This window comes from Pyrus communis, chromosome 17 (genome assembly GCF_963583255.1).
Source record: "Pyrus communis chromosome 17, drPyrComm1.1, whole genome shotgun sequence".
In the NCBI taxonomy this organism is placed as follows: Eukaryota; Viridiplantae; Streptophyta; class Magnoliopsida; order Rosales; family Rosaceae; genus Pyrus; species Pyrus communis.
The window spans coordinates 19,573,795-19,596,100 of NC_084819.1; the positions used below are offsets into that span (position 1 = coordinate 19,573,795).

The window sequence follows — 22,306 nt, forward strand, 5'->3', positions numbered from 1 at the left end:
AGCAGGGGGTGGGGGGGGGGGGGATGGGGGAGAAGAAAGAAGGATGCCGGGGGGGGGGGAGCAGGGTGGGAAGGGATAAAGGTTTGTTTTTTTTTTTTTTTTTTTTTTTTTTTTCCAAAAGAGAAAAAAAACCCCAAAGAAGAAGAAGAAGAAGAAGAAGAAGATTTTTTTTTTTTTTTTTCCAGAAGAAAAAAAAAAACCCCCGAAGAAGAAGAAGAAAAAAAACCCCAACCCAGTTCGTCCCTCTCCCCAAAAAAAAAAACAAACCCAGTTCTCCCCCCCCCCCCCCAAACAAATCCAACACCCTGCCAAACCAGAAAGCAAAAGAAGGAGGAGGAGGAAGAAGAAGAAGAAAAAAAACCCAGATCCCGTTCGCCGATTCCGCGAGGGGTGGGTGCGAGGTTGGGTGGGTGCGGAGGGTGGATGCGAGGGGAAGACGAACTGAGATTTTTTTTTTTTTTCCTGGGTTGCAGGTAAGGGCTCGGGTGGGGGGGGGGATGGGGGAGAAGAAAGAAGGACGCGGGGGGGGGGGGGGAGGGTGGGAAGGGATAAAGTTTTTTTTTCTTCTTCTTCTTTTGTTTTCTGGGTTGCAGGCTTGCAGCAGGGGGTGGGGGGGGGATGGGGGAGAAGAAAGAAGGATGCCGGGGGGAAAGAAGGATGTCGGGGGAGGGGGGGGGGGAGCAGGGTGGGAAGGGATGAAGGTTTGTTTTTTTTTTTTTTTTTTTTTTCTCTCTTCTTCATTTGTTTTCTGGGTTGGAGTTTCGCAGGGGAGGGATGGAGGGAGGGAAAGAGTTGTTTCGTTTTTTTTTTTTTTTTTTAAACTTTTTTTATTATTTTAATATTTAAAAAATATGAAATAATTTTTTTTTTAGTTTTTAATAGTATTTTATTAATTTTTTTAATAGAAAGTGGGTCCTGAATCATGCCATGTCAGCATTTAACTAAGAAATTCACGCCAAGCTAACGGAAGGTATAACATTGGCACAAATTCGTAAGATGAGGTATGACATTGTCAATTTTAAAAGATGAGGTATGAAAGTGTCGGAACACCAATAGTTAAGGTAGTTTTTTGTACTTTCCAAACACTCTGTTGTTTTATTTCACAGCTGCTTATTCTCACAGCACAGCAGAAGCAGTTTTTTTTCAAAGCACAGCAATACCAAACTAGCCCTTTACTTAACCCTATTTTTTCCCTAATTTTTTTTTTTTTTGGTCAAATTTTTCCATAAGTTTCATTTATAGAAAATGTTAGCGTCAGTTGTGTACGCATAAAAATTTTATTTTGGCCATTCTTGCTTTATCAGGGCTGGCAAGATCAGCCTAGGCTCCTAGCGACTTTGCTGATCAACCTTAGACAGTATAGGTGCTTAAGACCATCTCCAAAAAAGATGCCAAATCCTAGGTGGAATGCTAACTAATCGCTTTTGACAGTAAATATTGCTCCAACCGAACAATCTTTTAGCTGACCTAGAATGGCAGCAAGACCTCTAGTGTCAATTTTGACGCTGCCTTCATTTCTATTTTATTTATTTTGTAATTGGTGAGGCACATAATTCACTACAAGATAAAGCTTTAAAAATTATTTTATTGTTTATTTTATTTTAAAGTGGGCCCTATATGTTAGTAAAATAATAACTAATATACTTGTTAGAATATAAAGAAATTTGACATCATGCTTCAAAATGCCACATCAGCCATCAATTAAGAATTTGACAGAAAAAACTGACATACCCATTGGAGATGCTTTAAAAGACGTAGAACGGGCGACGCCACATGAACCATAATGCCAATGTAGTGGTGACCTCATTCGACATAAGTTACTCTCCTATAGAAGGGGAAGGACACACATACAGTGAGGTGTTGTTTCAGACTTATCACACTTTCCACACGTTCTTGACGAAACAATTGCCAATTCATCATATAAATGGAGAGCAGAAAAAAGCTAATTTGCAGTAATTGGCAAAGATGCTTTATAGTCACAAATAAGAGTTTACATACAAACCTCCCAAATTCTCCAAAGAAAATCAAATTCAAAGAAAAATAAAACCTAATTCAGTCAAGATAAACTTTAACATCAATCCCATTATCAATGAGGGATTGAACAACTGCTCTAATCTTCCCTTCAAACTTGTCCCTGTCCCGGGGAGTATAAGCAGCAGTGTAGACATCGGCTTCTCTTGCCCTATCGGCTAAAATTTGGCCAACTGCCAAACAGGCAGGTATGTCACAACGCGACTTGAGTACAGCTTTAATGTCTTTGGAGTTGGTACCGGCAGTTGCAACCTGCTTGGTTGTGACCCTGTGGGTGATTGAGGCTGACACAAACCTCTTTGAGATGAACACATCCAGTGTAAATGGTTCAATGTAGGCTATGGTGCGCTGTTTAAATGATATATGCTTTGTTGGATTTTTGGACTTCTTCTCCTTCTGGTAAGTGTATGGCCGGCTATTGTCATCATCGAGGAAATCCTCTACCCCGAAAAAACTTCTCGGTGCACAATGAACCTGTAAATTGCACAATCAGATGGCAGTTGATATCACCAGAAAAATTCTACTGGAAAGAAATAAGATGGCTAGCAGATCTTCATGGCATCATCCAAGCACAAAAAAAAGTTCAAACCTTGTTCAAGCATAGATCTTTATTAACTTTCTTAGGTCTTTCTCAGAGAAAATCATTGGTTTGAAACTAACGCAAGGCTTTGTGACGTCAAATTCAAGAATATAACGCAAATGGGTGCTCGGAAATTGGGATTTCGAATGTACCTGTCCATTGTGAACATCACTCGTGGGCACATACAAGCAAGGCATGGCTCTGTTTCCTCCATACACAAAAACCCCTTTATTCCACACCTTCCCAAAGACTTGCTTCAACATTTTCCCTTTCCACTCACACACAAGACACCTTGATGTAGAGTGGTCCTACTCGTACCTAATCAGCTGAAAACAAAAATCAAACAACAGTAAAGAACGATACTTTGAACACCTCACTTCTCTGAAGCATTTCATCGAACAAGTGACAGGCAAAACAAAAAAGAAATAGAAACGGAAGCGATTCTGCTTCCAAATTCGTTCCCTTTTTGGGAAGCTAATGGAGCCCTAGAAACTGAGGTCCTTAGGTTCAAAGAAAAACGTAGCTAAATTACGATTCTACCCAATCACAGAGACAAAGACACTGCTGAAAGAGAAGTGGAAACAAAACCAATTACTGGAAATTGTGAAACAATTGATACAAGTATTATTGTTCATCAGAATCTTCAAGTTTTCAGAGACCCCATCTCTTCTTCATTTGTTTTCTGGGTTGGAGTTTCGCAGGGGAGGGATGGAGGGAGGGAAAGAGTTGTTTCGTTTTTTTTTTTTTTTTTAAACTTTTTTTATTATTTTAATATTTAAAAAATATGAAATAATTTTTTTTTTAGTTTTTAATAGTATTTTATTAATTTTTTTAATAGAAAGTGGGTCCTGAATCATGCCATGTCAGCATTTAACTAAGAAATTCACGCCAAGCTAACGGAAGGTATAACATTGGCACAAATTCGTAAGATGAGGTATGACATTGTCAATTTTAAAAGATGAGGTATGAAAGTGTCGGAACACCAATAGTTAAGGTAGTTTTTTGTACTTTCCAAACACTCTGTTGTTTTATTTCACAGCTGCTTATTCTCACAGCACAGCAGAAGCAGTTTTTTTTCAAAGCACAGCAATACCAAACTAGCCCTTTACTTAACCCTATTTTTTCCCTAATTTTTTTTTTTTTTGGTCAAATTTTTCCATAAGTTTCATTTATAGAAAATGTTAGCGTCAGTTGTGTACGCATAAAAATTTTATTTTGGCCATTCTTGCTTTATCAGGGCTGGCAAGATCAGCCTAGGCTCCTAGCGACTTTGCTGATCAACCTTAGACAGTATAGGTGCTTAAGACCATCTCCAAAAAAGATGCCAAATCCTAGGTGGAATGCTAACTAATCGCTTTTGACAGTAAATATTGCTCCAACCGAACAATCTTTTAGCTGACCTAGAATGGCAGCAAGACCTCTAGTGTCAATTTTGACGCTGCCTTCATTTCTATTTTATTTATTTTGTAATTGGTGAGGCACATAATTCACTACAAGATAAAGCTTTAAAAATTATTTTATTGTTTATTTTATTTTAAAGTGGGCCCTATATGTTAGTAAAATAATAACTAATATACTTGTTAGAATATAAAGAAATTTGACATCATGCTTCAAAATGCCACATCAGCCATCAATTAAGAATTTGACAGAAAAAACTGACATACCCATTGGAGATGCTTTAAAAGACGTAGAACGGGCGACGCCACATGAACCATAATGCCAATGTAGTGGTGACCTCATTCGACATAAGTTACTCTCCTATAGAAGGGGAAGGACACACATACAGTGAGGTGTTGTTTCAGACTTATCACACTTTCCACACGTTCTTGACGAAACAATTGCCAATTCATCATATAAATGGAGAGCAGAAAAAAGCTAATTTGCAGTAATTGGCAAAGATGCTTTATAGTCACAAATAAGAGTTTACATACAAACCTCCCAAATTCTCCAAAGAAAATCAAATTCAAAGAAAAATAAAACCTAATTCAGTCAAGATAAACTTTAACATCAATCCCATTATCAATGAGGGATTGAACAACTGCTCTAATCTTCCCTTCAAACTTGTCCCTGTCCCGGGGAGTATAAGCAGCAGTGTAGACATCGGCTTCTCTTGCCCTATCGGCTAAAATTTGGCCAACTGCCAAACAGGCAGGTATGTCACAACGCGACTTGAGTACAGCTTTAATGTCTTTGGAGTTGGTACCGGCAGTTGCAACCTGCTTGGTTGTGACCCTGTGGGTGATTGAGGCTGACACAAACCTCTTTGAGATGAACACATCCAGTGTAAATGGTTCAATGTAGGCTATGGTGCGCTGTTTAAATGATATATGCTTTGTTGGATTTTTGGACTTCTTCTCCTTCTGGTAAGTGTATGGCCGGCTATTGTCATCATCGAGGAAATCCTCTACCCCGAAAAAACTTCTCGGTGCACAATGAACCTGTAAATTGCACAATCAGATGGCAGTTGATATCACCAGAAAAATTCTACTGGAAAGAAATAAGATGGCTAGCAGATCTTCATGGCATCATCCAAGCACAAAAAAAAGTTCAAACCTTGTTCAAGCATAGATCTTTATTAACTTTCTTAGGTCTTTCTCAGAGAAAATCATTGGTTTGAAACTAACACAAGGCTTTGTGACGTCAAATTCAAGAATATAACGCAAATGGGTGCTCGGAAATTGGGATTTCGAATGTACCTGTCCATTGTGAACATCACTCGTGGGCACATACAAGCAAGGCATGGCTCTGTTTCCTCCATACACAAAAACCCCTTTATTCCACACCTTCCCAAAGACTTGCTTCAACATTTTCCCTTTCCACTCACACACAAGACACCTTGATGTAGAGTGGTCCTACTCGTACCTAATCAGCTGAAAACAAAAATCAAACAACAGTAAAGAACGATACTTTGAACACCTCACTTCTCTGAAGCATTTCATCGAACAAGTGACAGGCAAAACAAAAAAGAAATAGAAACGGAAGCGATTCTGCTTCCAAATTCGTTCCCTTTTTGGGAAGCTAATGGAGCCCTAGAAACTGAGGTCCTTAGGTTCAAAGAAAAACGTAGCTAAATTACGATTCTACCCAATCACAGAGACAAAGACACTGCTGAAAGAGAAGTGGAAACAAAACCAATTACTGGAAATTGTGAAACAATTGATACAAGTATTATTGTTCATCAGAATCTTCAAGTTTTCAGAGACCCCATTTCACATGAGCATTTCATCGAACATGTAAGGTGCACTATGCGAAATACCCAATTTTTAACAAAAAAATGATACAGAGAGAGAGAGAGAGAGAGAGAGAGACCTGGATATGGGAGAGAGGAGCCGCCGTCGGCGTGTGGAAAGAAATGGCGTCGTACAGGGAGATTTTCAGCGGGAGAAAATCGTACAAACTATGTCCCGGCGGTGGAAAGACTCGAAGAAACGGAAGAAAAGAGGGCAGCGGCACACTTCTGGTTTCGTGCTTTTTGTTGGGTGACTTTAAACCTGATTTATGCTGATAATTATCTTTAAGTAGATCACAATGGGCAAGGTGGGCATTTGGTCTAGTGGTATGATTCTCGCTTTGGGTGCGAGAGGTCCCGAGTTCGATTCTCGGAATGCCCCTCTACTTACAACCATTTTTTGTTTTTCTATTTTTTTTAACAGTTTTTGGGACTGTTATGCCCTTTGTTTGAAACAATCCCACCTTCGCTGGTAAATTACTTAGCCATATGAACAACCTTGGTAGTCCAACCTAATCTCACAATTACGACAAGTTTACTTGCTTGAAGTGATAAAGTCATTTCGTATGCGTTTGTAAACACACGAGAAGTCGGAAAAAATACGTCTGTTTTAGTGAGTCAAAAGTTCGAGTAATTCCAATACTCATTACGTGTAAACAAGCATGCCGTTGGTTTAGAACTTTCTTGCCACTAAGACTCGAGAAATCTGAGAGGTAACGAAACTAAATGTGGCAGTAATGACATCGCCACAATGACGTCCCAATGATAGAACATGCATACGATGCAACACATGAAGCCGATCCACAATGCAAGAAAAGCAAAGAGAGAATAACCTTGAAGTTCATTCCATTCTTCACATGCAGCAACCCCGAAAGAGTTATCGATACATCAATGGCAAAGAAAGGATGCCACATTTTACCACATTGCTTAAATTTAACTAAAAACGATTGTAATAGTACCAGGAATTGATAACTGATCAACCTCCCAGCAGCTTGCAAGCTGGATGTCAATCTCCCCGGTATGAAGAAAAGCCGGAACTTGGTGAGAGAATCTACCTAACTCAGCCCTTGGTATGTCTATGATGCCATTCTTCGATCTGTGGATTCTGGGGGCCCTAAATAACGACTTGGATCCGTTAACGTGTGGCAGAACCGCAACCTTTGTGCTTTCCTCGTTATCTTCCAGGACTTGTACCATTTCACACTCACTCTTCCCTGAGTTCTTGTATAATGCCCAAACTTCGCCTTTCCTGGGGTATATTTCAAACATCGTCTTCCCAATAGGTTTGGCTTTCACACAATGAGAGAATGACGGGCGGGAGACGACCATGGTTTGACCACTCTTGACTTTAAATGTCCCACAACAAACCGGTTCAGTCGTGTCTTCTGGTAAGCAAGGTTCGAGCAACGCTACATGGAGTTGAAATTTTGGCTTCAACACAATCTTCTTAACTTGTGCGTAAGTCCTAGGCATCCCATTCTTGTCACTATACAGTGCCCAGATTTGATCAAGCCGAAATTTGTCCTCGGACTTTTGCCCATCAAAGTCATAGAACTGAGATCGGGATAAAATATGGAGAGGAGATGAAGATGAAGGGGCGACGGGGATTTTCAAGGAACTGACAGAAGGATGATCCCTCACACTTGAATGTGCCTGACTAGAAGTAGAGTTGACTTTCATCGGAGTGAAGCTGGCATGGCTTGTATCGTTGGCGGAATCTGGGCACTTCACAGTTACATTTGGTCTCGGAATGTTCTTGCTTACATCCCTTGGTGATCTTCTAAGGCTGAAAGACTTACCATCGGAATCATTTTTCTGATGCTTCTTTGGTGTGTTGTTACTCTCATCAGTCTCCCGCGGAGTAGAACTTCCCCTAGGTTGAGTTTGGTTACCCTGGTTTGTGCCATTGTCTTCAGTAATACCTTGAGTTGCTTCTAGCCTAACAGAATTCGCAAACTTGCCATTTGACATTCGTGGAGATCTACGTGTTGAAGTCTCTCTTTCTGAATAGTTCTTCTCCTGTTTCTCAGCGGGGCATGCTTTCCCAGAACTCATTACAGGTTTGGTTTTGCTTTCGCTTATGTCACATGACGAACCATTAGCTTCAGTATTCATGGTTCTGTTGTCCGTCTTCGAAGCAATGAGGTCGTCAGAATTGGTGGGCAAAGCAGCAGGATCAAACTCAAAGGATCCTTCTGGAACACCCTCTCTCTCAGTACCTGTCATCTTGAAAGAGGGAATTCGATGAGAAAATCGATATAGCTCATTCGGTAGTACTTGAAACATGACAACCCCATGCTGCTCCCTTCGCTGAAATAGACTGACAAAACCTTTTACTTTGCCCAGATAAGCAACTCCAACACCATAATTTTCGACAAAATCCGACAATACTTCCACAAAATCAAACTTGTACGGTAAATGCTTTTCAGGCTCAGAACTCCACCCAATATCCCAATTCTGGTAGAGAGCCCAGGTTTCTCCCTTCTTAGGATATACGAAAAAAGAGCTTCTGCCACTGCCTTTTATGCAGTGCATCTGATGAGAAAACATAAGATGATCTGTAACTTCTTCAGTGGCACCAAGCGTGTACTTGCCACAAGCAACAGGCAACTCCTTGTTACACCAAGCAACCTCACGTTGGTCATCTGGACTGGGCTCCAACCAGGTGAATCTCAGCTTAAATCCAGGGGAGAATACTTTCTTGATACGAGCATAGAATCTGGGCAGTCCATCTAGTGGATCGTAAAGAGCCCATGTTTGATTAGCACTAAACACATTCTCTAACGTATCCACATCAAGCATGAACTTATTGAATTCAGGATCAGGAACCAGAACGCCTGCTGGTATGGATGTGGATGTGACATTTGAATTTGGTCCAGAACCATTATCAGCTTTGGACTTATCGTCATCTTTATCTGGCATAGCTGCTTCCTCCACCTTTTGCTCGAATTCAGCAGTTTTGCTTCTTTTGCTGGGCAAACATTCTTCTAGAGGGGCATTCACTTTTTGTTTTGCCTCTTTCTTATGTCCACCCACTGCAGCAGTAGTAGCACAACCTGGTTGACTATTATTTTTTGATACCCCAACATCCGCAGCTGCATTCTTCCTCTCCATTTCAGTATCACTGGAAAATTGACTATCCGTCGACCTTTTGGGCAGACTCACAAAATCATCATCATCTTTTAGATTTTCATTGTAAGAAAGATTCTGTTTGATCCTCGAAGATCTCCTATGGTGATGACCTTCATTGAGTTCAGAAGGTTTACAGCTTTCACTGGATTCCCTTCCTCTTTTTTTGTTCATATTTCCTGAAGTTTTTGAATCCTTGGATTTCACAGGAGACTTCACAGGACCAGACTGGGATATTTTAACATCAGTGGCAATTCCAGCCTTTGACGATGGATTTGAGGTTGCCTTTCCATAATGAAATCGTGTGGAGGATGGCTTTCCAGTACCACCATTACTTTGTGGGGCTGCATTTGAAGTACCCTGACTTGGAGGCTCTTTTCGATTTGGAAATTGATTCCCGACAGATTCTGGATGAGCACCCTGAGATTGAATACCCAAATCTTGAGCAACAAAGGCTCTTCTGCATTTTTGACAGCGCAGCAATCGATTTGCAAAATCTTTGAAGTATTGGTATTTTATCTTACAAAAAGGACAACATGTCCAGAATGTGTCTGGTGGGAACTGTGACTGAGGAGTATCATTTTGTTTCCTGACAAATAAGTTTCCATTTGACGGGTGAGCTGATGGTATTGAAGAACCAGTTTTCAATTGAGCTCTACACTTCATGTCGTACGTAGAGCGCTTTGCTTGGTCTGTTAGCACCCTGTTGGCTTCCCCAATCAACTTAAAAGCAGCCTCTGCACCAGCAAACTTATTCTTATCAGGATGAAGTAACAACGCCAGCTTCCTGTACTGTTTCTTGATGGTTACATCATCATCAGATTTCTGAATCTGAAGAATTCCATACCAGTCCATTTCAAATCCTATTTTGTTCTCCGATGAACAGTGAACTTCACAGACTGTAAGTAATTTCTCAATGTTCTCAATCCCAGGGAAGAGTCGTTGTGCCTTTTGTGCCATCTTCCTTGCTCCTGTAAAATCACTGTTTCGCATCTTTACTTCTGATAGTTGCATTGCTTTGAACGCCTCCTCTTTGTTGCACTCCATGGCTGATTTAGAATTAAAATCCACTTAAGTTCTTTCACATACAGGATATACACCAATACAAAGCAAATGAAATCCAACCCCGCCTGCCCACTCTCTAGTCATCCAAATCTTCACCCTGTACACAAGCAAAGCAACTTAAGTCAAGCATGACCCCCAGCTATGTATTTATCTAACTAACATGAAACAACAAGTTCACTTACCATTCAGTAAGTATTATCAAGATGATCAGGAGAAAATAGATCCTGTAAAGTACGAGAAACAACAATCTGGATTATCCTGAACAAAACGTTCAGGACAGTCCCATTCACATATAACTACCACCCAAACTGTGGAAGCCCAAGACAGAGATCTCAAACCTGCCGACCAAAATCCATTTTAAAGAATCAGAAACAATTAATATGTCAATCCATATTTATAGGGTCTTACTTTATATATTGAACAAAGTTTTATTTAAAAAACAATCAATTACAATCTTGGAGGACAAGGTATCAAGTAAATATAACAGAGCAAACATAATAAAGCTCTTGCATACGCAAAACAAAAACCATCATCCTCGATGAGCTGTAAAAACAGCAAATACAGAATCAAGAAAAATGGAAGTTCCCCACAATTTCAAAGTAGCAAAAGCCTAAACTGAAGCCCAAAAGCTTACTTTTGTCCCATAAAACATCCATCCCTCCCTAATAAAATCTTCCGACCTCTTCTTATTCCTTTCCCACCACACACCCATACTACAGAAAATACCCGCAACTCTACCTTTTCCTTCTTCCTGTCGCCTTAGACAAAAAAATCCAAGAAAACCAATAGAAATAACCCTATCAAGTTACAAGTGCTGTAGCCTCTTCAAATCACAGAAAATGGTTGGAGCAAAGAAAATATCCCAAATTACTTCCATCTCCTTCTATCCACACCGAGGGTTGCCAAAAAACCATTTCGCAGCAACGATAACATGGAAAACTATTGCCGCCAACCACGGGAACATTATGAAATATGGACAATCTGTATGCATCATTGCATGTAGAAACATACATATGCAATGCGTGTGCTCTAAACGAAAATTCACATTCCTGCTATCCCTTTCAAAAGTATCAGCATCTGATGCATCCAATTAGTCCTTCAAATCACACCCTAAAACTCAAAAGTAAAACTGGAAAAAAAAAATACCCAACCATATTCCCCAAAAGACCACAGTTATTCAAAAATCATAGAAATTTCAGAATACTTTAAAAACTAAAAACAAAAGGACTTGAGCGCTTAACTTTCTAGCTCCCTCCATTAATTTTCTCATCTACCAAAGCATACCCTCACAAACAATCATATTTTCCCAATGCACAATATAATCAACCAAAATCCAAACATATTAGCATACACAAATTACAAAAAACCAAAAATGATATTTGCAAGCCAACCAAAAAGTACAAATCAAAGTAAATGCATGATCGGAGATCCAGAGGTGGAGACCAAACAGCCAAAATTAAGCTCAGCAAATAAGCATTCCAACAAAGCAAGGAGCTAGAGTAAAATTACCCAGGATCGGATGGCTAAATTGTAATTATGCAGAATTTCAAAAACCCTAGAAATCTCGCTGACCAGAATTAGCTCGGTGAGATATGGAGAGAGAGAGAGAGAGAGAGAGAGAGAGGGAGCTTACTGGTGATCGTAGATTGCTAGGGTTTCCACTTCTAGAGAGAGAGAGGAGAGAGAGAGAGCGGGAAGCGAAACTGAGCGAAATAGTTAGAGGCAGAGCGGAGAGAGAGGGTGTGGTGGCGAGATGGGGAAGAGGAGTCTGAGTTTCGTGTGAAATTCCAATTTCGGGTTTATTTATCCTGAAATATTTTGTTCGCGGGCCGCTAAAACCAAAGGCTGTTGGTTGGGGTTTTTTGGGAATTTCACTCTCTTCTGCGTCCAAACTGTCAATGACATTGGCTTCCATATTTAAATTTGAAATTTCAGGAAATGTCTAGACACAGTGGGCTTTGCCACTTTGTTGTGGTCTTGATCTCCAATAAGGACCGTTGGATTGGACGACTTTGCGGGGTTAGGGTTTTTACGCGTTGACTGCATTGGAATTATCCCGTTTCTGGTTAGACCGGTGTGATGTTAGCCAAAGATGTTCAATACGTTTGAGATATTTTCTTGAAAAATTGAAGAGTTGTTGAGAGGTCTGAAATTATCGATTTAATGAAAGAGATCTGTGTAGTGGATAGACATAATTTTAAAATTTAAACTTATTCAATGGTGATAAATATGGTATGAGCAAAAATGCACCCTTTAATGAATGACTTTGAAGCTATCGATAATCTCATTTCTAATTAAATGGTGTGACGTTAGCCAAAAGACGTTCAATATGTTAGAGATATTTTCTTGAAATTTTGAAAAGTTGTTGATAGTTCTGACATTATCGATTTAATGAATGACTTCGAAATTATCGATGTTCAATGCGTCTAAGATATTTTCTTGAACAACTAAAAACTGGTGAAAGTTCTGAAATTATCGATTTAATAAATAGCTTTTTTATTACTATTACAAATGGTACTCTACGCTAATCTACACCGGTCATCAGGGCCAACCCAGGCCCAGTGCGGGCAGGGCAACTGTCCGGGACCCAAAATAATTGGGGGCACCAAAATTATTAGGGCGGTATATTTGTATATGTTTTCATAAGAGTATAAATTTATAAAATTTGGTTCATTGACAAAGAAGTTTAACTAGAAATAGTGGTTTCCTTGTTTGAACCTGATAAGGAGGTTTTGAGTTCAAAACACCATGTGTGCTTATTTACTTTTCAATTTTTACAAATTTCTTTTCATAAGAGTATAAATATATAAAATTTGGCTAAATGATCAAGAAGTTTAATTAGAATCAATGATTTTTGTTGTTTAAAATTAACGATAGGTCCTAAGTTCGAAATGCTAAGTGCATGTTTATTCTTTTCAATTTTTACGAATTTTTGTTTGGTTGTTAATTTATTTTTAATTAATAGCTAGTAGCTATGTGGGTTGTTATTTTTAAACATTTGTTCCAATTCAAGTCTAATCTTCCACAAAGAGTAATGCGTTGATCAACTTTTTAGATCGAATTTGCAAATCATATAACGTGTCACCAAAAAATTTAATTTAGTACCAATTTATTACTTATACATATCAATTAAAGACTCAAAAATATCATTATTTTTTTAGTCCCATATTGACAAGGTTAGTAAATAAGAAAAAAACACCTCACAATTTATACAAAAACACTTTAAAAGTTCAGATGGAAAACAAAACTCATATCTATCTACTTGTAAACCTAGAGTTTTTTAGTTTCTCTTCTCACGATACAAAATAAATTATTTTTTCCTTGTTTCTAAATTATTAAGTTTGAAGTGATTTTCTAAGTATAATTTTATCGATGTCTTACGTGTGAAGACAAATAATTTTCTTATATAAAGTGAGGGCACATTTTTTGACGTCATCCCGGGTCTCAAAAATCTCTAGACCGGCCCTGCCGATCATAATGTGTTAAAAAGGAAGGCCCTGAGCATAAGGATAGTCCACCATTTGCATAGGTTATCTTTAAATAATGACTAAGTAATAAACAGTTGCGAACATATAATTTGTACAATAAAAATACGTTAATAACAAGTGGATGGACAATGTGATGAACCCGGCATGGTGGAAGGACATACTTTTTGAATTATAATTGCATCCACCCATGGTGCACCTGTTTAGCACCCACTTGTAATCGACAAATATTTACCCTACAATTATCCAAATCAGAACTATTTGTTTTCTTGGTCATCATTTATATATCATTTTATATAATAAAAGATTAAATTGAAGATTAATATAGTCATCCATCTAAAAAGAACAAATCGAGGATTTATTACGAGAATGTTAATCATTACTAAAACCATTGATTTCTTCTATATATGTATAAATATATGAATAATTAAATGCTCTCCAATTTAAGAGATCTTTTCTTAAGATAATCTTTGCATGATTTTTTTTTATGAGAATGAACCATATATATTATGAAAGTTGTACCGTTAAATGAGTATTATCCATATTATAAAGGTTTGAGAGTATAAATTAGAGTAAAATAGTTCTTCAACTTTAACCTAATTGAAATAATAATCCATCAACAAAAAGTCTATGACTATTGGTCTCTTAACTTATAAAAATGTGCAATTATGGTCATTTTCATCAACTCTGTTAGAACTTCCGTCAAAATGAGTCACGTGTCTCGCACGTGAGACTGAATCAGGGGAAAATATATGGAAAACCAAATGTGAAAAGTTGTAGCTATGGTTCCTCAATTTTAATCCAATTGGAGAAATGATCCATCAACTTTAAACCAATTGGATAAATAGTTCATTTTTTAACCCAGTTGTAGCAACAGTCATGCCAATATGACTCAATATTTTGATGGAATTCTAACAGAGTTGACGAAAATGACCATAGTTACACAGTTTGATGAGTTAAGTGATCAATGATCATGAATTTTTAGTCAAGGGATCATTAATCCAATTAGGTTAAAGTTGAGTGACCATTACTACAATTTTATCTAGAATTAAAAAGTGAATATCCATATTATAGTGGTATTCAGTAATAAATGATATGTCTTAGATTCGATTCTCGTCAAAGACGTCAACCAAATTGTTATGGCTGAGACATTGTGTAGCTTAACCTAACCCCCGTTGCCTCTTACATTGCACACCTCCCTGTTTGGAGTGATTTTCAAAATAAGCCATGAGGTTTCAATTTTCTCCTATTGGCTGTTGGCACCTAAGATTTTGAAATTGTATCGATTCACGCATTTTGTCTAATGAATTATTTATGACCTAAGGTAAGTACAAAACATTTCGAAATTCATGTTCACCAGAATCACAAGACACTCCATATGTGAAATTGAAAATTTTATTGGTAAAACATGGTAAGTTAATAGCTACAACAACAACAACAAAGCTGTATCTCACCATACGAAGTCGGCTGTATGAATGATGAAACGCCACTGCGCTAGGTTTTGTGCTAAATCTTCCCGTTAACCACAATTGGAAAAGCACAGGATTGGCCGGAACGGGAGATTTGAGGCACATTCCTCATGCATTTCTTGCCAACACATCCCTGATCAGTTGCTTTGGTGCTGCATTAGTGAACAACGAAAGGAAGGGAACATGAGATAACGGTTGAAAAGGCGGTTAATATGCAGAAAGATTTTACAGAGAAATTTACAATTGTTAAGTCTTTCGTGTTGAACTTACCAGGTGAACCAGAAAACTTTTCAACCTGTACAAATGCTTGATTGAGGAACATTTCCGTCCCGGAAACAACGGCTGCACCAGACTCTTGTGCTTCTTGTAAGAGTCTTGTCCATTTAGGTGTAAGAATGGCATCAAACACCAAAGAATAGTTCTTCAAAGCGTTCTGTCAAAAGAAAGAGCGAAGATATACATCAAACGATGAAGAGATATGCGCGACTGTCCTAATCATAATAGAAAGAAATATGTTGCTACTTAGTTGCAACGCGAAGGTTCAAGAAAACATAATCTTTGTATCGAATTGATCACTTTATGTGTAATGCGGACAAACCTTGGATAAGGGTGTTTGATCAATTCTCGGCTTCATTCCAACCGATGTGGTGTTTGCAAGAACCATTCCCTCCTCTGGATGGAAATTTTCCAATTCAGCAAGAGTGATAGCTTCTCCTCCAACTTTGTTTGCAAGTGCCTTGGCTTTGTCTAGCAGTTGGAAGAAGAAAAAACTATGAATTCTCGAAGAAATAGGACCATCAATCAAGCTGACTAACGCAGTTGCCACTTCAAATTACATGGAAAAAGAGATGGAGAGAACGGATTTAAGTAAAACGATAGTTCCTCTCCATTTCGCATCAAATCAATATTTACGTTCTATTTCATCAAAGCGTAAGGCAGTTTTTCGGTTTTCACATGATTCGTAGTTAACCTTACAACATTTTATGAAGTTCATTATCTTTTCCTTTCCCAGCATTTTAAGCTTGTATTTGGTAAAGGATTAAGACCGAGAAACTTGGCAATCGGAGTAGAAGGACATGACTGAAGTTTCTCACCATATGTGCGATTGGCAACTACCACTCTTGCTCCTTTCTGTTTTCCACCATGTGCAAGTGCCTTTCCAGCACCACCAGCTCCCATGACGACAAATAGTTTACCAGCTAACTGGGAACCAGATCCATTACTTGAACCATTTAATGCTGCGCAGAAAATAATAGCGGTTTGTTATCCACCCTATCAAAATAGCTCGATCCAGGAACTGATTTTATAACAGTTTGTCCATGAATATTGAAAAGCTTGTGAAATGCAAAGAAACCTTGAAGTCCTTCCTCAATGGCTGCAATTGCTCCAAGATAATCCACATTGTAGCCCTTTAATTTCCCATCAGCCGGGTTCCTGATCATGCAACTAATAGCTCCTATTTCCTGTAAAAAACAGCTAGAAGGCTCAACGATCTTTTCTAGAGAAATTTAATGTCAAAATATTGACACTGTCGGGATGGGATGCTATGACAATATGCGCGAAAGAAATAATGTACCTTGGCATTTGGATCGATTTCATCACAGCATTTAATCCCAGCGTCGTTGTGAGGAATTCTATAACTGCGTTTCATATATATGAAAGTCACTCCATTTTCTGAAAGAACTCACTGGGGAATTCCTAAGTGAACTTACTAAAAACAGTACAAGCTATGCTGAAGTTTCTGAGATCAGAATTTACCTGTATCCAACAAAGTCGGGGGAGTTATAAGTGTCAATAAAATTCGCAACGTTATCAACCAACAAAGGCAAATAAATTCCATTGAAATTGATAGATCTGAATGCTGCATTGTAAAGATGAGGGATTTTGCTGTGACTGATAGGATTTCCTATCACACCAAGTACTTTGGTATCGGCCCCTATAAGTCTGAAGTTGTATAAGTCCAATAGATCTCTTACGGTGGGCTGGCCAGGAGCCGATACTACTCCCGCCTCTATTGTACCAAAAGTGAGGAATGCACCATATTTTGCACTAAGTACGCGTGAGATCAAACCCTTCTCTCCCATAACAAGCCCTATCATTGGGACCTGCAGTTTGAGTTGAAATGTCATTTATACGCTGCAGAAGATGTCGATAATGAGATGACTCAAAATCAGATGAACGGGTTTGAGTCACTTACTTGAGAATGCGCTAATACTTGAAATACACGTGCAGAGTCGGTGATGTCTAAGCCAGTTGTTGCGATCTTCACTATGTCAGCTCCCGTAGCTTGTATCCTTGCAACAAGATCACCAATTTCCTCAGCGGATGGAGTTTTCTCATAGTTGTGTGAAGAAACAATGATTTTGACCTTTTCTGGCTTCCTCCCTTGAATGGAATTGTAGAACTCGTCGGCTACCTTCAAAAGAAAAAACCTCGAAAGACTTAATGACTAGATTAGCAGTTGCCAACTTAGGTTCCGATGGACTCATCGCAAGAAAAACAAATTCCAACTTTTATACTTTTATGTTCGTCTCTGCTTTAAGCTAATAAGTTTTATGTCATTAGAGGTTGCATAACTATTCAAAGATACGTGAAATTCGTACCTTAAGTTCGACATCAATAAAATCCGCTCCCAAATCCATGGCTACATGCAGTGCATCTTGTCGCTGCTTGTCGTCACCCTTGTATTGACCTCCTTCCCATGCTGGCCTACAAGGTAAATGAAGCATAAGAAATACTGCTAGACCGCACTTAACAGAGACACTACCACGCCGAAATGAATTCAACAAAATACGCAAAACATATATGCAGCAGCAAGGCCAGTTTGAACATGAAGCAACTAAAAGAACATACACAAAGAAATCAAACTACTCGTATCCTTTAGTCTAACGCGATTACTCAGCATCCAAAAACTCGTAACTTTAGACTCGGCAGACATTATTCAATCCGACGCTCTTAAATTCTTGAACTCCAGAACTGTAACTAGTATATACTGTGAATAGATTGCATTAAACTAAGTGATATATCAATCGGTTCAACGATTACCTGTAAGTGACAAGGGTAGGCAAAGGACTTTGTTTGATCAATACACTGAGGTCGTATCTTGGACTGAAGTTCTTCAAAAAATCAACCCGAAGTTCAACGAGGTCAGCGCCAACTTCCTTTGCCTTCCCCATTTGGACCAGCATCTGATCAACTGAATCCGCCACTACCGGCGCACATATCAGTGTGGAATTTCTTCGAGTTCCATCCATGATATGAAGATCCGAAGCTGCCAACTGAAAGTTCACCAAATGAAACAAACAAAAATAAGTACACAGGTTATACAATTCGCAACATGAACCTGCGAAACTACACCACATTTTCACACATATGGAGCAGAAAGGAATTGACTTCTTCGGTTAGCAATGGAGGCAAATGAAAACCCATAAAAACCAAAAAGCCCAAATTTTCTGGGTCGTTTTTATTTTCCCTCCATTTGCTCAGTAACCAAACAAGTAGCATTCAAATCCAAAATTTACCAGTTTGGCACCCAGAGAACCAAGACTCAAACAAGTAGCATTCAAATCCAAAATTTGCTATAATAATCCTCACTGCCCTCTTAACTACAGAACAGAACAGAAGAGAGAGAGAGAGAGAGAGAACAGAGTAGAGAGAGAATTGGGGTGCAGAAATAACAAGTTACATTACCGGGAGGGTGCCGCGAGTCATTTCCCTTCAATTGCGTAAGGTTTGGAACTTCAAAGGTGGCTAGCAATGCCAGCAAAATCAACTCCTATTGGTCTACAAAGAGAGAGAGAGAGAGAGAGAGAGAGAGAGGAGAAAACAGAGTAGAGAGAGAATTTGGGTGCAGAAAGAACAAGTTAGATTACAGAGAGGGTGCCGATAGTCATTGTCCTTCAATTACGTATGGTTTGGAACTTCAAATGTGGCGGCGACCAATGCCAGCAAAACCAACTCCTATTTGTCTAGAGAGAGAAAGAGAGAGGAGAGAGAGGGAGGGAGGGAGGGAGACAGTGAGGTTGGTGCTTGGTGGATGTGGTAGGTGGAATATATAGAAACAGGCCAGAAGAAGCCGTAACCCTCTTCCCTTCTTCTCTGATTTTTTTTCCGATCCTGCAAAAGGAAAAGGAAAAAAAAACAATAAAACATAAAGGATTTTCAGCCAGTAAATCCTAGTAAATATATCTGCCATTAGCTTTTGCATTTTTAACTTTGTATGGACGAATTTTTTTACCGAAACTAACTAACTTTTGAAATTTTGGAATCGGTTACTTCCTTGGCAGAGGAGCAGGGCAGCTGGAGCGGAGGCAGTAGGTAGATGAAGCAGGTTGAAATTATCATATTGCCCTTCTTGTTGGCCCACTTGGGAACGAACCAAATTGGATTGTGACCGTAAAATTGATATAATTCAAACCGTTCATTCTTTTTATTAGGTTCGAATATTATTTTTCAAAATTTTTCTTAAATGTGAAATTCGATTAGTCACTCACGGAAATCCGACAAAAGGATTAACCAAAAAGATATTGGAAAGTACGAAGGGTCAGTTAATTTCCCACTTGTCCCACCTACCTGTGTTTTGTCTTTTCCCCCAATTGCAATTGGCAAGTCCTGGCGTATATAGTGAAGGTTTGGTGTGTGCCCGGCCAAACCTAGATCCACAATTTCGAGGGTTTTTATTTATTTATTTTTTCCTTTTCATATTTGTACTTTTCGAAGGTGGGAATTTTTTCTGGTAACGTAGTGGTTAGAGAGAGATTGATTATTTCACCACCGGCTAAAGTATATTTACAATTTCAAGCTGAAAGGACTTATGCGTGATATCTAATTGTCAATTGATACCGGTATGAATTTATTTTATAATTTACAGATTGCAAACCTTTGAGGACTACTGGTAGGGAAACTCAAACTTCGATAAGGCGGCACATAGGACGAAATTGTGAATTGAGGCAACCACCACATTGTCTGTTTTGTATAGATGTTTTATGTAATTTTATTTTGTTTATTTACTAATGGTTTACATGTGATCAGATAAGAGTCCATGCTTTTCATTTGATGAAGAAATTTTTCAGTGTGTTTTGAACACGAGATGATACGCTATATGCAGTGACGAAGCCACATGAAGGCGAGGAGTGGCAGCCGTCACTCCCCTAACCAGAAAACCCGATTGATTCAACCCCTCCGGACTGAAGGGGAGAGCTTTGAGGAGGAGATGAGGTGGGGCCGACGAAAAGAAGACGAGAGTGGGGTTGTAGGATGGCAGAGGTTGGAGGAGGTGAGGGTTGGTCAGCCATGTCTAGTGGGGTTTATGGGAGGAAGAAGAATGTTGTTTGGTTATCAGGTTATGGGAGCAAGTAGGATGTTTGGTTATCAAAATAGCAGGAGCTTGGAGCAATCAAATGGACAGTTGTAGCATTTTTATTGAGCTATATAATGGTCAGTAAAAATGGTTTACTGACCTATCAGGAGGCAAGTATTATCCGTTTGGTTATCAGGATAGCAAGAATTTGGATGTGAGTTTTAAAGATGGGTGTTGGATAATTATTGGGCCACCTAAGTTAATAAAAATTAGGTACCAACACCTTACCCCAATATTATCCTGCTAATTGTTTGTTTACTTTTTTTCTCTCCTAAAACATTGTGTTGACCATCACTTTTCTTCCGGTCTTTATCTTTCTCCCCCACTTGTTTGTTTACGCATTTCCCCCTCTCCTTTTTCTCTTCTGACCCCACCTTTTTTGGTGGTTTATTAACCCATTTCTCTCTTTTTATTCTTGTATCTATTTTTATTTTCTCTTTTAAGACTCCCACCGTATTTATCTTAAACTCTCATATTATTTATAAATATTGTATTACTTTTTAAAAACAATGTAAATATTGTTTAATGCTTATTTTATGATAATTTAAATCCCTCCAGGCTCCTACCTAGATCTCACATAGGCACTTAGCTGCTAGGTCTCAGTTCACTGTTTGACTGGCACCTAACATTTTTTAGGATGTAATCCTAACCAATTTAAACTTATTACATTGGCTTTGATATTATTGCTTACAACTACTTTGATGGAAAGACTATTTTCTAGTATGAATATTGACTCAAAACTTTGCACTCTCTAATGTGAAAGCAACCGCTTCGATTGAACCTTACACTCTTTTGAATTTCTCCTCTCCTCTCGGCAAATCCTGGCTTCGCCACTGGCTATATGTTATTTATGATACACTTGGGAAAAGGTTTTTATTTTTTATTTTTTTATTTTTTATTCTTTTCAATGTCATTCCAATTGTATAATTACATACGATATTCCGTCCTTAGTTTCGAGTAGAGTTGGCCCACCACCACCTTATGAGTCTTGAGTGATTTGGATGACAAGTAATTGTCTTTGTCGATAATAGTGGTTTGGAATTTAGATGGTCTTTGTTTGAAGCAAGAATGCAACTTGCTTTGATGATTTGATCCCAAAACGGTAATATGTTCGTATATTAAGTAGTTAAAAGTATTCATTTGTGTTTTAGATCGTATGTGTCAAACATAAATTCAAAAATTTTACACGAGTTTGTAGTTACGTGCCGTCATAAAATGCATTTGCTATTGCGGGACGATGGCAAATATGGCATTAAAATAGAAAGCGACGGTACACAGCAGCCAATGCTCTTGACGGCCATAATTTTTTTGAATTTGTCCTTGGATTCATTCGGACCCATCCTTATAAAGCACCAAAGGTGTACTAATCAACGGGCCCTCGAAAACCTACTTTCTGTTGTGACAAAATAAACCAAGCCTAACCGATGGGGTCGCCTTTTTACATATTTCATTAAGTTGATGGAGACGGGCCAAATGCCGTCGCAAAAAGGAATTTGGGATATATAAAAAGAAATAAAATAATAATAATGATTATGTTGTAAAACTGACAGTTTGTGCAGTGGAATAAATAAATAAGATACAAATTACGAGGTTCCTCTACAGTCAGTGTGACTGGAGTACGTCCTCGAAGCAGCAGTGATACATTCATTATAATCTAGAATAATAAGATTACAAAGATAACTATTTCTATTATCTCCTCTCTTCTTCCTCTCTTCTTTCTTCCTCTACCAGTCGTATGTCTATCTGGGTATATTTGCTCTCCTTCTTCTCATTCATTTTATAGACAAAGCTTTAGACAAAGTTGTGGTGGGATGAACATTGAATTGGTAGTGGGATAGATGGGCATCCACAATGAAAAAAAAAGATGGATCTTGATGTATGATAATTTTTTTTCATTTTTTCTTTCTTTTTTTTTTTTTTTTTCAAAAAATGATTTTCGCATTCCTATTTTCATTTCTA

The 22,306-nt window shown here is 38.5% G+C and overlaps 4 protein-coding genes and 1 non-coding gene across 7 annotated transcripts; 1 reads left to right on the top strand and 4 right to left on the bottom strand.

The window, feature by feature from the left end:
- Positions 1 to 1,925: 1,925 nt before the first annotated feature.
- On the bottom strand, positions 1,926 to 2,964 carry LOC137723560 (uncharacterized). Its single transcript, XM_068462759.1, has 2 exons — positions 2,764 to 2,964; positions 1,926 to 2,505 (listed from the first exon to the last, which is right to left on the bottom strand). The coding sequence occupies exons 1-2, from the start codon at positions 2,872 to 2,874 to the stop codon at positions 2,053 to 2,055; spliced, it is 564 nt and encodes a 187-aa protein (XP_068318860.1). The 5' UTR covers positions 2,875 to 2,964; the 3' UTR covers positions 1,926 to 2,052.
- A 1,450-nt stretch (positions 2,965 to 4,414) lies between these two features.
- LOC137723516 (uncharacterized) lies at positions 4,415 to 6,077 on the bottom strand. The gene is made up of 3 exons (XM_068462716.1): positions 5,921 to 6,077; positions 5,308 to 5,481; positions 4,415 to 5,049 (listed from the first exon to the last, which is right to left on the bottom strand). The coding sequence occupies exons 2-3, from the start codon at positions 5,416 to 5,418 to the stop codon at positions 4,597 to 4,599; spliced, it is 564 nt and encodes a 187-aa protein (XP_068318817.1). The 5' UTR covers positions 5,419 to 5,481; positions 5,921 to 6,077; the 3' UTR covers positions 4,415 to 4,596.
- A 73-nt stretch (positions 6,078 to 6,150) lies between these two features.
- TRNAP-UGG (transfer RNA proline (anticodon UGG)) lies at positions 6,151 to 6,222 on the top strand. Its single transcript has one exon. It is a non-coding gene; the product is annotated as a tRNA-Pro (tRNA).
- A 358-nt stretch (positions 6,223 to 6,580) lies between these two features.
- On the bottom strand, positions 6,581 to 11,796 carry LOC137722561 (uncharacterized). 2 transcript variants are annotated; one of them, XM_068461592.1, is made up of 3 exons: positions 11,668 to 11,787; positions 10,217 to 10,372; positions 6,581 to 10,131 (listed from the first exon to the last, which is right to left on the bottom strand). In XM_068461592.1, the coding sequence occupies exon 3, from the start codon at positions 10,014 to 10,016 to the stop codon at positions 6,774 to 6,776; it is 3,243 nt and encodes a 1,080-aa protein (XP_068317693.1). In that variant the 5' UTR covers positions 10,017 to 10,131; positions 10,217 to 10,372; positions 11,668 to 11,787; the 3' UTR covers positions 6,581 to 6,773. The 2 variants fall into 2 exon arrangements, with proteins under 2 accessions (XP_068317693.1, XP_068317694.1); XM_068461593.1 differs by lacking the exon at positions 10,217 to 10,372 and having other exon boundaries at positions 11,668 to 11,796.
- A 3,100-nt stretch (positions 11,797 to 14,896) lies between these two features.
- Positions 14,897 to 18,992, bottom strand: LOC137722542 (bifunctional 3-dehydroquinate dehydratase/shikimate dehydrogenase, chloroplastic-like). Of its 2 annotated transcripts, none has more exons than XM_068461570.1 (11): positions 18,679 to 18,992; positions 18,034 to 18,266; positions 17,592 to 17,697; positions 17,186 to 17,404; positions 16,747 to 17,093; positions 16,565 to 16,628; positions 16,343 to 16,451; positions 16,083 to 16,226; positions 15,587 to 15,735; positions 15,259 to 15,421; positions 14,897 to 15,140 (listed from the first exon to the last, which is right to left on the bottom strand). In XM_068461570.1, exons 1-11 carry the CDS (start codon positions 18,697 to 18,699, stop codon positions 15,097 to 15,099), a joined length of 1,599 nt encoding a protein of 532 aa, XP_068317671.1. In that variant the 5' UTR covers positions 18,700 to 18,992; the 3' UTR covers positions 14,897 to 15,096. The 2 variants fall into 2 exon arrangements, with proteins under 2 accessions (XP_068317671.1, XP_068317672.1); XM_068461571.1 differs by lacking the exon at positions 18,679 to 18,992 and adding an exon at positions 18,510 to 18,660.
- Between the last annotated feature and the right edge of the window lie 3,314 nt (positions 18,993 to 22,306).

Excerpts from the sequence above, each read along its gene's own strand:
- LOC137723560 (XM_068462759.1), bottom strand. The coding sequence starts at position 2,874 with ATGTTGAAGCAAGTCTTTGGGAAGGTGTGGAATAAAGGGGTTTTTGTG. Across the intron at positions 2,506-2,763 it reads GTGATGTTCACAATGGACAG|GTTCATTGTGCACCGAGAAG; the intron begins GTACATTCGAAA and ends TGCAATTTACAG.
- LOC137722542 (XM_068461570.1), bottom strand. The coding sequence starts at position 18,699 with ATGACTCGCGGCACCCTCCCG. Across the intron at positions 17,094-17,185 it reads AAGTATTAGCGCATTCTCAA|GTCCCAATGATAGGGCTTGT; the intron begins GTAAGTGACTCA and ends CTCAAACTGCAG. Across the intron at positions 15,736-16,082 it reads AGTTGCCAATCGCACATATG|ACAAAGCCAAGGCACTTGCA; the intron begins GTGAGAAACTTC and ends TCCAACTGCTAG.
- LOC137723516 (XM_068462716.1), bottom strand. The coding sequence starts at position 5,418 with ATGTTGAAGCAAGTCTTTGGGAAGGTGTGGAATAAAGGGGTTTTTGTG. Across the intron at positions 5,050-5,307 it reads GTGATGTTCACAATGGACAG|GTTCATTGTGCACCGAGAAG; the intron begins GTACATTCGAAA and ends TGCAATTTACAG.
- LOC137722561 (XM_068461593.1), bottom strand. The coding sequence starts at position 10,016 with ATGGAGTGCAACAAAGAGGAGGCGTTCAAAGCAATGCAACTATCAGAA.